The following is a 16,988-nucleotide window of genomic DNA, read 5'->3' as shown; positions in this document are numbered from 1 at the left end:
ATAATTATTGTATAAGTGAATTTTGGAGTAATATAAAGAACAGTTAGAAATTAAACTTTTTTTGCCCATAAGTGACCTTCAATCCTACTGTGGTAAGAATATCACCTGAGTGGCCTCTTGACTCATACTGCTTTCATTACCTGTGCCCTTTTCATCAGGAAGGCTTCGGACTGGTGCTAGTTGAGAACAGAAATAACTTATCTCCCCCATCCCTTTTCTTTCTTCTTTAAGGGGCAAAAACTTCCAGTCATCAAGTTTCAGCAGATGTTTTTTTCTCCTCCACCTAATCAATACCCACTAATTTTAAAGCTTCACCTGCAGACTCACAGGAAATGAGCACTTATCAAGTAACAGATATTTAATGTATGTTAAATCCACTTTTAACAGCCACACCTGAAGGCACTGCTAGGGAAGCCTGATATACATGAAAGTGGACTAAAGTCTAAGTGCAAGTGCAACAAGGGCATCATTGATTCCATATAGGATGCTTTTACTAAAACGGAGCATGGGGGAAGGAATTTTTTTGCTTTAAAAAAAAGTTTAAAAGTATGTAAAAGGTTGAAGTCATAAAGCAGGTATGAATTTACCAAGCCTCTACTTCCCAGGATAACACGCTAAAATTCTGAAAGAACTTAAAGAAACTGGCCGAGAGAATTGTTTTAATGCTCCATTAATACCAAATGGGTAGGGATGCTTGGATGGCTCAGTTGATTAAGTGTTCTCTTGGTTTTGGCCTTGGTCACGATCTCACAGGTTCCTGAGTTCAAGCCCTGTGTCAGGCTCTGCGCTACCAGCAGGGATCCTGCTTGGAATTCTCTCTCTCCCCTCCCCCCACCCCCACTCACACTCTCTCTCTCAAATTAAAAAAATAAACTTAAAAAATACATATACCAAATGGGTAAATGAAAAGAAATTGTGCTTTTTTAACCTCACCAATTTTGACAAATGCAGGATTAGCAAATACAAAAATCCCAGCCAAATTCTACAAAGATTTACAAAGATAGGAATTAACCAACCATGCTTTTAAAACCCTGTAATCTCCTAGGGTAATACTAAACTTTCTTTAATTAACTATTATACATTTGGATATAAGATTATTTTTATAGTTACTTTAAAATGCTCTAGATTACCTGAAAGAGAAAAAGACCAGGAAACCTTTAATGTAGACTCATATAAAACACATAAACTTTAAACCTCAGGAAGGTCATAAGCTTTCTGGAACTTTTTTGCTGTCTGCTCACAGGGGTAAAGAGGCAAGTAGAGATTATTTTCAAGGCAACACTTTTTTTTTTTTAAATGTTCATTTATTTTTGAGAGAGAGACAGAGCATGAGCAGGGGAGGGGCAGAGAGAGAGACACAGAATCCTAAGTAGGCTCCAGGCTCTGAACTCAGTACAGAGACTAACTAGAGGCTCGAACCCACGATCTGAGCTGTGACATCATGACCTGAGCCACCCAGTGCCCCCCAAGGTGGCACTTCTTAAACTTGAAGATGCCTACAAACCACCTGGGGATCTTGTTACAATGAAGTTCTGACTTAGTTGATCTGGGGTGGGCTTGAGATTCTGCATTTCTAACAAACCCCCAGGTCATCTGCAGACCACACTAAGTAACCAGGTTCTAAGTACCTTGCAATTTAAAATTCGAGGAGGCTATGCTGTTTCTCACCCCACAAATGCAACAGTCTCCCAACTGGTTTCCAGCCTCTTTTCCTGACCACTACCCTCTAAAGCAATCAACACACTAAGCAGTCAAACACACCTTTCTTGGGAGGAAAAAAAAAAAGTCAGAACAAGTCACTATCCTATCTAAAATCCTTCAGTGGCTTTCCACTGCTCAACTTACCTCCGAACTCCTTAACCTGATTTACAGAACCACACATTCTCTGGCTTTTCAATTATCCTTCTAGAACCCCTCCTATCTACCCTTCCTCATTCTGCACTCTACAAACTCTGGCCACCCTGAACCTGCTCCACTTCCCCTACCCTGGTCTTGCATCCCTAGCCTGGGTCTCTAATCTGGAACAAGTTTATTCTCCACTTGCGTCTCTACTCCGCAAGCTCAACCAGCATTTCCAGCATTGCTGAAATATACTTCCTCACACACTTCCTAACCAGGGGACAGGTCTCAACACATTTTTATTAATAAGCTGATAGGATAAGCAAGAAAGCAAACCCTCTATTTTAAAAATCAGTTTTGGGGCGCCTGGGTGGCGCAGTCGGTTAAGCGTCCAACTTCAGCCAGGTCACGATCTCACGGTCCGTGAGTTCGAGCCCTGCGTCGGGCTCTGGGCTGATGGCTCAGAGCCTGGAGCCTGTTTCCGATTCTGTGTCTCCCTCTCTCTTTGCCCCTCCCCCATTCATGCTCTGTCTCTCTCTGTCCCAAAAATAAATAAACGTTGAAAAAAAAAATTTAAAAATCAGTTTTATTATTTCTTGGGATTCTTCTTGCTCTAAAGTTGCCTAGATTAGTGACGGACTACTGAGCTTTTAAATGCCAAGTCCTTCGCACCCATGAACTGGTTTAACAACTGCCAAAGTCTTAATTAAGCCAATCTAAGAACATAGCCAGCAATTTTAGCCAGCTAAGAACACAGAAGTTAGAAAAATGCTTACAATACCTTTATTGTTTATTTCACCTGTCATTAGTTTTTCATAGCTGGGGGCCTAAGAATTGATAGAAACTTGTCAGACAAGGGGGAGAAAAGATACCAAGATCTAAAAATGGCTGAGATCTACCTGGCTTACTCTGATAATGTGCACAGGTGTAATTCCACTTTGATGGATGTATGCCTATGAAGCTATCATTAACTGAAAACTTGAAGCTCTGTCACTAGTCACGTCATTTTCCAGAAGACAAGAAAACAAACCCTGAAATCCATATTTAAATTGCTGTGCAATACCAGACTTCTTAAGAGTTCATCCACATGTAGAACTTTTCTTTAAAAGATGACGATGGAAACAATAACCACACTTTACATTTTTAATAGTACATGGATGTTTTCAAGGAAGCTTCATATAGATTATGGCAGCTACTGTTCAACACAACCCTGGAAGGTAAACCTGACAGATATTCGGATAAGGAAAGCAGCCCAGATCTTCAGAGATCCAGGACAGGGCTGTGGCGAGGTACTGCATGCCTGCCTTCCAGTCACCAGGTCGTTGGGATTTCTGTTTTTACAGTTAAATGCAGTAGATTCTTAAGAACCTAAATGGAACTAAGCGAGATGCCTTACAGAACTGTACTCACAACCTGCAGATACTACTAGTGTCTTTACCTCTATTTTTTCTAAACTTAGATCTTTCTGGATTGATCTTCACAGCAACTTGGTGGGCAACTAGGACAGGTAATTGACCCATCTGGCAGATGAGGTAGCTGAAGCCTGCAGATGTTAAATGGCTTTTCTAATTTAGTGGGACAGAGGCCATTCCTGACTAAATGCCTTTTCCACTATTAAACAATTTTGTTCTGAACATACTTTTTCACAACTCTTCATTCTTCAATAAATCACATATATTATCTGCTCCTATTTAGGAGCAATTCATGCAGTCACTTCCTCCCCATCACCAAATTACAAAGATTCTATGAATGATCCAACAAGGGAGTATTCTCAAAGTTGAGTGTGTGTTAGAGCCACCTGGCAGGCTATAAAAAACACCTACTGCTGGGCCCCACCCCAGAGTTTCAGAAGTAGGGCCTGAGAATTTATATTTCTAGCAAGTTCCCAGATCATGCTGATGCTGCTGGGCTGGGGGGCCTCCTATTGAGAACAACTGCAATAAAGCAGCCCATAATAATAATTGCATTTATTTACTCTTTAACAGACTTGGTAACTATTACATGTAAGACAGGTTATGTCAGACTTTTGTCTTTATGCCCCTATAGTAACCAAAAGCAGTATGTAAAAATCACAAAATGAGCAAGTGCTTAAACTTTAAATCTTATAGGAAGGGAATCCAAGCAGAGATTCTGACCTCCTCTCCCTCTGGGAATACTTAGAATTAAGTGGCATCTGAACTGGAACTCGAAAGTAATAATCCTGACTCAAGAAAGAATTCCCGGTGCAAGAAAGCTGGAGAGCAGGGTCTCAAGGGCAGGGAAAATGCAGGGTAGGTTTTGGGAATACTGAGTACTGTTGAGGAAGGAGTAGCAGGAGCTGGAAATGGGAAGGTCAGCTGGAGCCAAGTCACAATGGAGTCAAATCCCAAAACTTTTTGCACAGAGCTCTAACCAGGGCCCAGCTTTAGGAGGCTTTAGGAGACCAAAGAGACTAAAACACAGGTAGAGGCAGTGGGGCGCGGTAAAGAGATCCCTTTCTGGGCTCTAGGCATGTGAAGAGGTGACAGGAACAGAGTCATCAGAAAGCTTCCTCAGCAGTCAGGTCATTTACTCCTATTTCACTACCCTAAAAAAAGTGGTCTCTCTCCCTCAAAGGGAGTTATCAGTCACCTCCTTCTTCTTGCTAGCTGGCCTCCCACAGTCCTTTTAATGGACATCCCGGTCAAACACCAGATTTAAGCTAAAGGAATTGGCATTTCCTTGACCATCAGAGTTCCTAGCCCACCAAAACCAGAGAGCACCACATGTCCAGTAATCTGACCAGTCCATTAATTTTCCATGCCACCACAATGCAATTCATGATATCTGGGGAACGGGTGCTATGGCTCATACCTAACCCACTTTGTTGTCCTAGAAGAGATCAAATTTGGAATCCAAAAACCTGGATTCTGGAGCGGTAGCCTCATACCAAATGATCTGCTTATTTACCTATAAAAAATAATATCTAGCCCAGAGAAATATTATTATTAAATACATGCACACTTACTTAGAACTTACTAAGTACTACATCCCATGCTGGGTACTTTGAATAGTCTCATTTAGTTAATTATGCAAGATGATTAAGTTCAGTGCTGTACACATTAGTAGTAGTTATTATTACTACACCATTCAAAAAGGATTCTAATTCACAAATCTGTTAAGAACTTCCAAATTTTAAGGTGCTCCTGGGTGGCTCAGTCGGTTAAGTGTCCAACTTTGGCTCAGATCATGATCTCACAGTTCAAGAGTTCGAGCTTCATGTCAGGCTCTGTGCTGACAGCTCAGAGCCTGGAGCCTGCTTTGGATTCTGTGTCTCCCTCTCTCTCTGTCCCTCTCCTGTTTGTGCTGTGTCTCTCTCTCTCTTAAAAATAAATAAACATTAAAAAAAAATTTTTTTTTAAAAGAACTTCCAAATTTTAGGCTGAAAGTCTGGTAAACTGTTAAAAAGATTTTTTTTTAATTGGTTACTTGTCCCACAAAGTTATCTGGGCTTAGAAAAGCTATCGTATCGTATTGGCAGGTATCCAGACCAAAACGCCAATCTTGACATGCTTTCATTAAACCCAAAAATGCTCTTATAAATCCTGGCCCCCACCCCCAAAAAAGAGTTCTCATTCGTCACCAACTCTTTTCACTGTCACAATGGAAAATATATGAAGGCTAACACTGTATCTAAGAACTTTAAATTTTCTTCATGAGGAGGTAGAAGCCCAGCAATCTTCTTTCTCTAAGGTTTAAGATATTATGCAAGACAAATATCTAGGTACCCTAACAAACTGGCAAGTTCTTAAAAACTTAAGACCAGCAATGCTCTTTCACTAAGAGAAGAAACCAGGACCACAAAAAAATATGAAGAAATGCAATAAGAAAACTCTGAGATAGCAAGTAATAAATTGCTCTGTAGTTTTCTCTGTGTCCCACTGAAGACAAATGACTCCATAACTCCTTCTGGACACTGGGACACGTTCATTGAGCCAGAACAGCTAAGAAAAAGCACCTTTTCCAGAAATACCAAGTGCTAGATGTCAGGGTTAGGCTGCAAAGAAGGCACAAGAAATTCACGTTGATGCTTTTCAACTAGATCCTGTCTTCATTACAACCCCACCGCCGGGGCCAAGAGAATCAGTGTTCTGGGAGGCAGGTAGGCAGGAGAGAGCAATCTGGTTAGGGTGCCCATTTCACAATGTAACCTCATTACTACTATTATTATTATTATTATTATTATTATTATTATTATTGCAGAAATAAAATCAGTATCTAAAAGTCTAGGAAAAGAAACCTAGAGAACAACAATATGCAGCCTGAGCTCAGTAATGCCTGTGAACCCTCGTCAAGCTATTTGATTGTCTTCTCATCTTTAAAATCTAGGTGTGTTACGAAGACAAGATACCATATATAAAGCTCCTACTAACATGTCTGGGACACAGTAAGCACTCAATGAAATCTTTTTCCCACCAACCACAAGAGAGGAGACAAGAAGCTTTATCAAATAACTGGAATGTGAGCAGAGTCTTAAAAAATTATAGGAATGATTTGTGCACGTAAAATGAAGAGTGGGGCATTTAAGGCAAAAGGCAGACAATGAAGGCAAAACCTGGGGCTTGGTTTTATGAAGAGCTGCAAGCCTGCCTACCTGGAAGATTTGACTGGAATGTAAGAGGCAGAATATGAAGTATTTGGGGTTTGGGCCATTTGGGGAGGGTCCAATGCCAAGTTAAAGAGCCTGGCATTTAATTTACTTTCTAGGCACAAGCAACAGTTCCTGAGTAGAAGAGTAGCAATTCCTATAGGGAATTCAGCTGGCTGATTTGAAACTGAAGGAAAGGTATTATGAATATGTTACTACAAACACATTTTTTTAAACATGTCAGGTTGAGTTTTTTGTTTTAGCATTTCTTTCTTATTTGAAAAAAAACTAACCCACCTTTAAAGACACATGATCAGGCTCTGAGGAAGGTGGTAACTTAATTTTGCAGATGAACAATTTCAAAAAGAGAGAGAATGCACTTTGGGTGTGTCTGTTAGGTGTGCTGGGTGTTGGTGGTTAACGTCTGAAGCCATCAGAGGCTGAAAGTCTGTTTCTTGTTTTACTTATACCAGGAACACCAGTGTGACAGATATCACTCTACATCTCAGACCCTTAAATCAGAGTGTAAATAAGTCACACTTATTTGCTTACTAAGTAGACTAAACACATTTTAATATCATATTCCTTTAGCTACAACATCAAATCTCATCCCCTGGTCCCTCCTGAAATTTTTAGGATCAACTGTGAAAATACGCGAAGCCAGCAAAAATATCTCCTACGAAATCACAGTACTCTCAGAAATAAACATCTCAGGCATAAATGCTAAATGAATAAATTCATGTAAGAAGAGTTTTAAAAAATCAATTCAAAAGACCAGTTTACCAATACTGGGTTATAACTGCTAGGAAGGATGATATTCAGAAGAATAAAAAACGGGGCGGTGGGGCAAGGAGCAGCTTTGGAGGCATGCATAAAATTAAATCAGATGATATAATCTATATATTATAAAAGATGTGATGATTGTAAGAACTACAAACACAAACTGGGGGTAGGAAAGGGAAAAAGTTTTAGCAAAAATTTTCCTAAAGTTGCTCACAATGCAATCAGTTCCACACACCCCTACTAAGGAGGATGTGATGTTTGTAATTCTCCTGGGATCCACCATACTTGGAAGTTAATTCACCCTTTCTCAGTTCCTCAACATGGGTAGTTTTCTGTTATAGAAATACCAACACTCAACTTGTGTAACTCCTAAACCACAATATTCAGAAATAAGAAAGTTATCTGGTACTACATTAGGGAGCAAAAGTCATTAAAAAAAAAAAAAGCCAGCAAACAAAATGTGAAGCCTACACCTTTTGAAGAGATTTTCTTGAGAAACAGTAATGAGCACCTGGTGATTTTGTTTTCTTTTTTTAATTTAAATTTTACTGTATCCAGGGAGGACAGTTTAAGACATTTCCTGTGTGTAAGCTCCACCCTTCTCAGTGAGCAGTTTTACAACCATCCTCAAACCTTTCAGATAACGGCCTTTTGTTATGGGTGGGCCTTTGAGAACACTGCTCCCCACACCTTCTCCTTGGTTTTGCATTTTTTTTCCCTGAGACTACAGGAGTGGGCTGATTGGATGTTGGTAATAGGTTTTCTGATCAAGGATCTGCCCGTTGGGTGCTTTCTCCTTAGCGGTGTGACACAAGGAAGCAGGGAGACTTAGTCATGCTTACAGGAGGTACATTCTGAATTCTTCAAACCTAAAACCATGGGGCTTCCAGCACAGACCGAGAAGATAACAGACACACCACCATTCCTCTCTTTACCATTTGCAAATGTCCCCTACCGCCCTGTTTCCCCAACCCAAATTTTCCCAAAAAGCAAATTCTACCTTCGAAGAGCTCAATGGGAATGAAGCAAAGACACATAACCACTCCCTGGGGGGAATGGAGCTTCCTCTTAGCTAACTGCCCCAGGAATGCAGCACAGACTAGCAAATGTTTAAAATCACGTCCCGTTCTGCCTCTTGTTTTCCAGAAAAGTGTCATTACTGTCAACTATTTCACAAGACAAATAAACCTTTGAATGAAATATATCCTCCCTCCCCTTCCCAATGAAAACATTTTAGGATTGAGCTGCTTCCTTCCTTCCTCCTCCTCACAGGAACCACATTTGTGGCACTAAGAAGAGTTAAAATAAGAAACATACAGTGTGTAAAGGCCACTTTTTCACAGCATTAGAACCATTCCTGGCCTACTACTGATTCCAGGGGCTTCCAAACGGAAAGAGTTCTGTTTTCAGTTATGAGTCCTTTTTCATGTACAAGCTCTGAGAAACCACCAGCCAGGCCTGCTGGTTGGGCAGGGACAGCCAAGGGCTGGAGGGGCCACCCCAGCAGCGGGCTGCAGGCCCATCATCCCACACACTGCTGCACACAGGTCCCTGCTCTCCATAAAAATATGTGCGGTAAAATACTGGATTCATTCAATTATTTCAGACTAATATAGATGCCAAGAAACCTATAATTGATCCAACTAATCCAACCCATAGCACTGGAATGACAATAACTGGCTTTCATTATAAATTACATAGCCTACTAAATTGATGGGAAGGTTCTCCCCAACACAATACATCAAAAGAGTTAAAATTAAGCTTCGGAATCAAAACTGTAATTTACCCAAGGCTTAAGAACAAAAAGACCACTCCCTCCTCCCTTTTGCTATTGTTCTACGGGACTGGGTGTCGAGCAGTGCACTTTACACCTTTAGGATTCCCAGAGGTAAGAGGCTGGGGGCGCTGGGAGACAGAGGCGACCCAGAATCTAATGTTTGCATACTAATAGGTCTATTAGCATTGATCTACTGAGCTGCAAAGATAGCTAAAAGGACCGAAAAGGTGTGTGCAGTGAGCAGCAGATACCTGACAACCTAGAAAGCCAAAAGGATACTGGGTTGAGGGCAGAGGGGAGGAGGGGGAGAGAGAGAGGGGCGGGGGGGGAAGGGAGAGAGGGGGAGAGAGAATGGGACTCCAAATGGAGGCTTTTCTAGAGAGTGAGTAAGTGTCTCCTTTAAGGAGTGAATGGGGTGCTCACAGCCAACCAGAGGCTTTGGGGCTGGGCCAAACGGCGGCCCGTCTTCTTTAGGGTTACATACCATATGGCACAAATAAAACCTCGGAACCCCTGTAGGCACAGCCCTAGGGCAGGTCCGGCCTTTGGGACGGGGGCTTACCTTGTAGCTGCTTGAATCTGCCTTCCAGCTGGTTGTAGTTGTAAGGCACCTGCCCCGTGTAAGCTGGGGACAGCGGCCCAGAGATGCTAGACGTCCTCTGCAATTCCATTATGCCCGGCGTAACGCCCCGGCGGGCTGCACGGTGGAAATCCCACTCCGGCCCCCGCCTACCCCCATCCAACACACAGCAGCTTCCGCACGGCTTGGCTCCCGGCCCCTGTGAAAAGGGCTGGACCTCAGGCAAGCCCCATTCCGGTCTGAAAGTCCAGCAGGCTGATCTGATAGGAAGTTGGCTGCAGCAGAGTCCACCTTAGCCCGGCCAGGAGTTACCACTCACGCATCTAATTCCTTGTTGTTTTCCTTTCTTTTGTGGTTCTCGACTAGAAGCTTGAAATAAATTACCGAGGAGGGGCGGGAAGACGGAGGGAGGAAGGGAAGGAAGGTGCAAGTCCTACTTTAAAAATTTGTTTAAATATGGCCAATCCTAAGCATGCCCGGATCGCTGAGCCCAGGAGCTCGCGGGAGCAGTACACACACCTCCTCCCGGCTGCCCGCGGCGGCCGCCGGTTTGTAATTTAATCATGAGCCACTCTCCGTGCGCTGGGCGGTGATGTCACCTGATTAGCATAACAGCATTGTAGAGGAAACGCAGGCTGTACCACGAGGAGGGGCGCGGGGGACGCCGGCCGGCCGGCGTCCCCCCACCTACAGGCGGCCCGGGACGGCCCACGCCGCCTCTAAAGCCCCGGAGCCGCGGACCCTCGGGCCGGGCCCAGGACGCGCCCGTCGCAATGGTACCTTCCCAAACAAAGCTGCTGGAATTACAATCTTTTGTTGAGAGCCTCGTGTAACGGAAAAGTCTCCGATTACTATCACATGAAAAGGAGGCAGCCCGGGAGGGTGAGGAGCCCCGCAGGTCGCCGGCCAGGGCGGTTCATCCACTCCTCAGCGTCCGTGGAGATAACGCGGCCACCAGGGCCGCGCACCTAGGTGCGCGCAGCGTCCCTACTGCGCGGGCGCCAACCACTCGGGGGCGGCCCGGCCGGCCACTGCATACAAGTGAGACAAAGTCAGGGCCACAGCGAGGGGAAGTGTGAGTTCATCGCACCGAAGAATCTCCTCAATAGACTTCTGCGGCCATCACAAGATGTTTAGCGGGAGGTTTTCTGGTATAACACTGGCTCCGTAATACTAAGTCGATGCAGGATTTACGGGAGCACTGATTTGCAAGGCATTGTGGGAGAAAGGTACACAGGTATATACCTCAAGGATCCCTGACCTGAGGAGTTTACCAACCGATGGGGAGATTAAGAGACCAGAAATTATTTTCAAATCCTACTTTGATTTGTAAAATGAGACTCCTGAACTTTTGGGTTCTTCAAGATACTAAAACTCTCCTCCTTAACTTCTCCCACCGATCTCAACCAAAAAAAAAAAAAATTTGGACAGAGACAGTAACAGTGGTCAAAATATATTTTGGGTAAATAACTGACCCTAGTTTTTTCTTCCCACCACCCCAACCCCCTCTCCCCTAACTACAGACAGAAAACAAATCACAAATTTGGCTTTTCCACATGGAATGCTGCAGCAATACTCACTGAAGAAGGTAATTTCTTCCTAAGGGATTCCAATCTGCACTAAAGAGGTGGGCCTCCACTCCAGGTTTACTTTAGTCCCCAGGGCACTGGTAATTCAAGCAACTGCATCCTGTCCAGGGCTAGAGTTAAAACAAACCTAAAGTTCAGCTAAGTGCTCAAATGAGCAACCCCCATTGCTGGTATCTACAGGACAAGGTTTTTAATACATCCAGTGTCAACCTTTAGCTTTCTAAAGCCAGGTCTAGGATTTGAAGGCATTTCTCATCATGCAGGATGCTGACAGGAATGTGGGGTTACTGGAAGAAGCACTGGACTAGGATTCCAAGACCTGAGCTTCTAGTCCTGGCCAAGCCTCTTAATCGCCTATGACCTTAGAAGAAACCTGGATTCTTTCTAAACCTCCCCTGTCAGACAGGGATAATTAATGCCTACCTTTACAAGGTCAATGAGGGAATGATGTAAAAATACCCTGACAATGATGATACCATTCAAATAGAAGTGTATTTTTCAAAATACACCTTTTGCATATTTTCCCCACATATCACATCAAAGCTACAGAAAGTTGAATGGAGAATTTTCTCAATTACAATTTTAACAGGCCCTTCTTCACTATTTCATACATTATATATTAACATTAAATATACTTCACTATTAAATATGAAATTTTAAGTCTCTTAAGTGTCCAGCTGTGGGCAGAGACAAGGAGACTGCAAAGTGCTTGCCAATTAACAATGCTTTATTTTTAATCTTTAAGCCACTTAGTGAATAGAGTATGAGTCACCACTCTTCGAGACTCCCTTTCAGCTCCCTCTGGTATGGGGAAGTAGGTGAAATGAGCTTTCTAATCAGCCAGGTTACATACTAGGTGATGGGGGTAGAGGCTGGGACTAATGTAGCCACACTCTGTACTAAAGAGCAGACTCCAAACAAGCCAAGCAGAATGAATACATGCCAAGTAAGGAAGGTTTTGAGGCTGGTGAAGGGTTTAATAGCCCTGCAGGGGCAAGAGGTGAGAAGTGGGAATCTATCTGATATGATGGGGCAGGAGAAGAAGAGGACACAACCCTGATGATTCATCTGGCCACCTCCAACTCAGCAGTGGGGTGGAGGTAAAGGAAGGCCAGAGTCACTCGTTCTTTATTCCATTCAGCATTTACTGGACCGCCAACCTTGTGCAAGGAACAATGCCCAGTGGAGGTTTCAGAGATGACTGGGAGATGGGAGAGTTTCTGGCCAAGAGGATGGGACAGATACACAAACAGTCTGATAGCAGAAGAACAGACAGGGGCTAAAGAAGGGGAGCTACAAGAGTTCAGAGGACAAGGGAGACACAACTACCTAGGAAGACAGGTAGAAACAACTCTAGGAGGGATTGGCATTGTGATCAGAACCTGAAACACAGGTAAGACTGTCGATGGGTGGGATGAGGGGAGCCTCCTCTCCTAGTGTGGAAGGTGGGATGGAAAGCAACATAAATAAAGACACCAACTGGGCTGTTCCAGGAACAGCACCAGCGAGTGTTACCATCTGACTGGAGCATAAGGGACTGTCAGACAGGAGGGAAGCCCTGAGGGAACTAAGCCTGAGCTGGGAACAGTTGGAGACATTTCAGCCAGAGGAAGACTGGGTCTGGGTTGGGCTCTCGGGAAGATTATTCTGGCAGTGGTCAGTTAGAATGGGTAGAAAGGAGAGAGACTAAAAGCAGCAAGGTCATTCAGGTGGTTACTGGAGTTCTCCAAGTCAAAGGACTAGTCAGTGTGAGGCAACAGACACAAAAAGGAATGGACTGATGCAAGAGTTAATCCATAGGACTCTCGCAACCAACTATACATATGTGGGAGGTTCAAAGGCTAGGGTTGCACAAGACTCCGGGGTTTTTAGAGCTGGTGGCCAGGTGTAGGGGAGGGCAGACCATTTCCTTCTGGTTATGCTCAATCTGAGTTACCTGCAAAACCTAGAGGTGACATGTCCGGAAGTGGTCAAGGATGTGGAACGAGGGAAAGCTCAAGGCTGAGGAAAGAGGCCGGGCACAGTGAGAGATACTGTAGTAGGCTTACACCTGGGAAGGAATGTAAGAGGAAAGTGGCTGGGCAGAGAGCCCTGGGGAAAGCCAGGGGCTGTAAGCAAGAAGAAAAAACAGTGGAGATACCAAAAGAGCTATGGAATGAAAATCCAAGAGAAGAAAGAGATACTCAAGGAGGAAAGGGGGTAGGATGGCATCACACTGCAAACAGAAGGAACTAGAAGTCAGAGGAGATGTGGATTAATCCAGTATGGGAATGAGGAGGTCACTGGGGTATTAAAAGCTGAAGCAAGGTTACAGGGAGTTAGAGAATGAGGAGCAAAGGGAAGAACAAAAAGAAGGTAGAGGTGGTAAACAGGAGCGACAGAACCAGGGGAAGGGGCTCTCGGTCAGGGTCCAGCTGAACACATCCTCTGTGCACAGGTTTCAGCCCTGAGTTGGCACAGGTAGGAAAAGGCCAGTGGGAAAAGGGCTTGAAGTTATGGCTGGGGCAGTCAGCCGTAGCCAAGAGGAGAGATACCCTTAGCTTCTGAGACAGAAGGGAAAGGATGAGGACATTCTGAGGAAGAAAAGAAGAAATGTAAAGGAGTTTACCCAATTCTAACTTAATAAAGCAAGAGGCCAGGGGTCTTACCCACAATTTATGGTGCTCTAAGAAGAATCCTGAAGACACTTACCGCAGAAACACACAGCATGTGAAAGGGAACACGAAGGGAGGCAAGATAGTTTTCAGAGTGCTCAGCAGTCAACCAAGCTTTCTGCAGAAACAGACCCTGTGATTTGGGGCTATCCCCTCAATCTTTTCTAATCCAAAAAACTAGTGTCCCTCAGCCGGGCCAGGGATATCAACACATGCAGCCAACTCTGATAAGAGCTGTACCTGCCTTCAAGTTGCACCAAGATTCCAGGGCGCAATGAAAGGTGGCCACAACTGACAGGCACAGTTAGCTATGGGGTCAAAGCAAATGAAACCTAAGCAACATGTACCTGCCATCCTTGTGGTGCCAGAATAGTATAACCAAGTCCCTATGGTTATCTGTGGACAGCACAAATTAGAAGTGCTGTGGTGTACTCAAAGACCCAGGTCCACAGTACTCAGGCTCACCCCATCTCCTGAGTGCCACGGAAAAGCCAAATAATTGCATGTGTGTCTAACCTTCCCTGGACCTCACCTAGAGATCAAATAGGTTGGAGTCTATGGTCATAAAAAATTCCTTCTAGTTCTACATTTATTGGTGATAAATAATCTCCTCTCTCTTAGAGACTATTGTTGTAGTAGTAATTATCATCTATCTCCATATAAACGATTGGCCATAATAACAACAGTTATCACATCACTACAGCACTCTGTAATTTACAAAATGCTTTCACATACATTTTCTCAAGTGACTAAACCTATGAAGTAGGTATTGTGTCCATTTTGCAGACAAGGCAACTAAGATTCAGAGACACTGTGCTTTGCCCAGGCCAGGAATAGGCACATTCCCTGCTAGTTCATGCGGAAGTTGCTACTTTGAGGGTTCTCTTGTTGTGAATGGGTTTTGTTTCTTTTCTCATACTTGGTAGACCTATACACTAAGATTCTGTATGACTTAGCATGAAGCATGTGAATGGGAACACTAAGAGAGGAGATTAAGCCTCTGTTGCAAGAGGTCTGAGAGGTTATGAAGTCTGAGAGGTTAAAAAAGAAAGAAAAAAAGATGACCGCTTTCCCTGCATCACAACAATCTCAAAAGGGTAAACTACAGAGTGTTCATTTCCTGAACATCTAAACATTAGCAGGATTGCAGTGCCTGGGAGAGGATGGCCAACAAGCTATGATGGGATTTGTACACATTCAAAGACTTGAATAACCTACCCAAGAGCTAGGAAAGAAGTGGTGGGAACAGGGAGGTCAGAATACAAGAAGGTTTCACATATAAACTGTTTTGCCAAGTTCTCTGCCGTTTCCCGATCTGCCTTTCCTTCATCTGGATAACAGCTGGACGACCACAGACAATCTCTCCTGAACGTTTCTTTATAGGAAATCAAAATACGACTACTAAAATAATCCTCCTCTACTGGTGTGGCCAGATAGAGAAGCAGGCTCCAAATCATGCCAGTGCATTTATGTTCCCAGGAGCTGAAGCTTATGTGATCTGTCTCATCTCTCTGGCCCACCCACCCCCTTCTCCAACCAGCCTCCTGCCCACTCCTAGTCTTGAATCCTTAACTGTGGGCATTCTTTCTCTGCCTCCTCTCTACTGTACAATGCCCAGAGAGGCTTCCGCCCCCCAATGACTGAGTTACCACTGTCCTTTCTCCCAAAGCCTGCCTCAGTATGTGTATTCTCAAAAGCCCAGTCCTTTTTCAAAGGGAACTGCACCATGTACCAGAAAGCTCATCAACTAACCAAGCATACCACCACGAAATCCAGTCAAAAACAGAAAACAGAATTACCTGAGACCTTCTTCCCCTGCCCTCCCGAAAAGAACAATTTTCAGTAAGTCCCACTATAACAACACATATCTCTAACATTTCTGTGCCACTGCTAGCAAGCAGCCTGCCATGCTTCCAGAAGCTTCTCCTTTCTCCCCAGTGGCACCTCACATACAGGCCCACAGCCTGGGTTGCTGGAAGCAGTCAGCAGCACTTCCTCATGACCACATGGCTCCTGAAGATCAGGGCCTACACCACTCCTCAGCTTACTCCCAGAGCACCACCCACGGGGCATTTGGGTCAGGGTTTAGAGGAGGAAAGGTGCTTAAAAAGAGACTTGGAATCTAGGAATCTGGCTCTGCTACTTTCTAAGCGTGTGATTCCCTGAGCCTGAAAAGTCAGCACAATAAGGGGGCCAACTTCAGAGAGTTGTCCTATAACTGAGATAAATGTCTGCAAAAGAGAAATGCCAGGAAGGCAGCCACACTATCTGAGCAGCTATGATCACTAGTCTTTAAATTCTTCGTGGAGGAAATTTCAAAAAGTAATTCTACCCCACCTTTGGCCACCTGTTCGCCAAGGGGGCTGTTGGCTGGAGGGTGTTACAGGTTTCCTATGGAGTCACTGACCTCAAGGCCAGGGACCACAGTGGGCACCCCTCTGGATTTCTGGACAAGGACAATTCAGGATGGTAAGACTAGTCCTCAACTGGGGTGGTGCTCACAAACCTCATTCCCTTCTCTTTCACCCCATTTTGCATGGGGAAAGGCATATTCAAATGTGTTTTACAATATTCACTATGAACAAGTTACAAAGGGCCTCTGTTTTTAGAAAGGCCAATGTTTATTTGAGATGGGGCTATCAGATTTGATCCTTCAGGACTCAGAATACCTAGAAGAAAAATTAAAGGGAAGGCTAAAGGTATTTTTCATCTACAGCAAGTGCTATCTCTGTTCCATGGAAGATATGCATGTTTTTTTTTCTCTCTACACACACACACACACACACACACACACACACCTCCTGCAAAACTAGTTACACGGCTGCATTTGAAATACCAGGGCAAATCTAATTCCCATTTATATCCTTTTCCTGTTTCTTATTCGGCTGGTCACAGCAGAATACAAAGTACCCGACATCTCGGCTGAGAAGGAGAAAAATGGCAAGTGACACTCAGTAACAAGCACCCAAGGTTCTGGGAAAGGAATGCAGTTTATTGAATCTTCTACCCCAGCCAAACCTTATCCCTGCATTCTTATCATGTCTGTTATCTGCACATGCAAAGCTTCCCTGTATGGGCAAAAGAATGCCCCAGTCCAGAGGCCCCACCTTTGGCAAACAGGTGTTGCTATGCCTGTGAATATAACACCAGCCAGAGCCAA

The 16,988-nt window shown here is 44.1% G+C and overlaps 1 protein-coding gene across 4 annotated transcripts in view; it reads right to left on the bottom strand.

Annotated features, from left to right (window-relative positions):
• The window catches only part of SPTBN1 (spectrin beta, non-erythrocytic 1), a 198,318-nt gene that overhangs the window by 102,250 nt on the left and 79,080 nt on the right, over nucleotides 1-16,988 (bottom strand). The window contains exon 1 of one of the 4 annotated variants that reach the window (XM_027072444.2): nucleotides 9,568-10,124. The exons of the other annotated variants lie outside the window; for them this stretch is intronic. Coding sequence (XP_026928245.1) covers nucleotides 9,568-9,676 — 109 coding nt within the window. The 5' untranslated portion in view covers nucleotides 9,677-10,124. Of the gene's footprint in view, nucleotides 1-9,567; nucleotides 10,125-16,988 lie in introns of those variants that run through there. 4 annotated transcript variants of the gene reach the window in all.

This window comes from Acinonyx jubatus, chromosome A3 (assembly GCF_027475565.1).
Source record: "Acinonyx jubatus isolate Ajub_Pintada_27869175 chromosome A3, VMU_Ajub_asm_v1.0, whole genome shotgun sequence".
NCBI lineage: Eukaryota > Metazoa > Chordata > Mammalia > Carnivora > Felidae > Acinonyx > Acinonyx jubatus.
The sequence above is the reverse complement of the archived record's forward strand: the minus strand, read 5'-3'. Positions and strand labels throughout refer to the sequence as shown.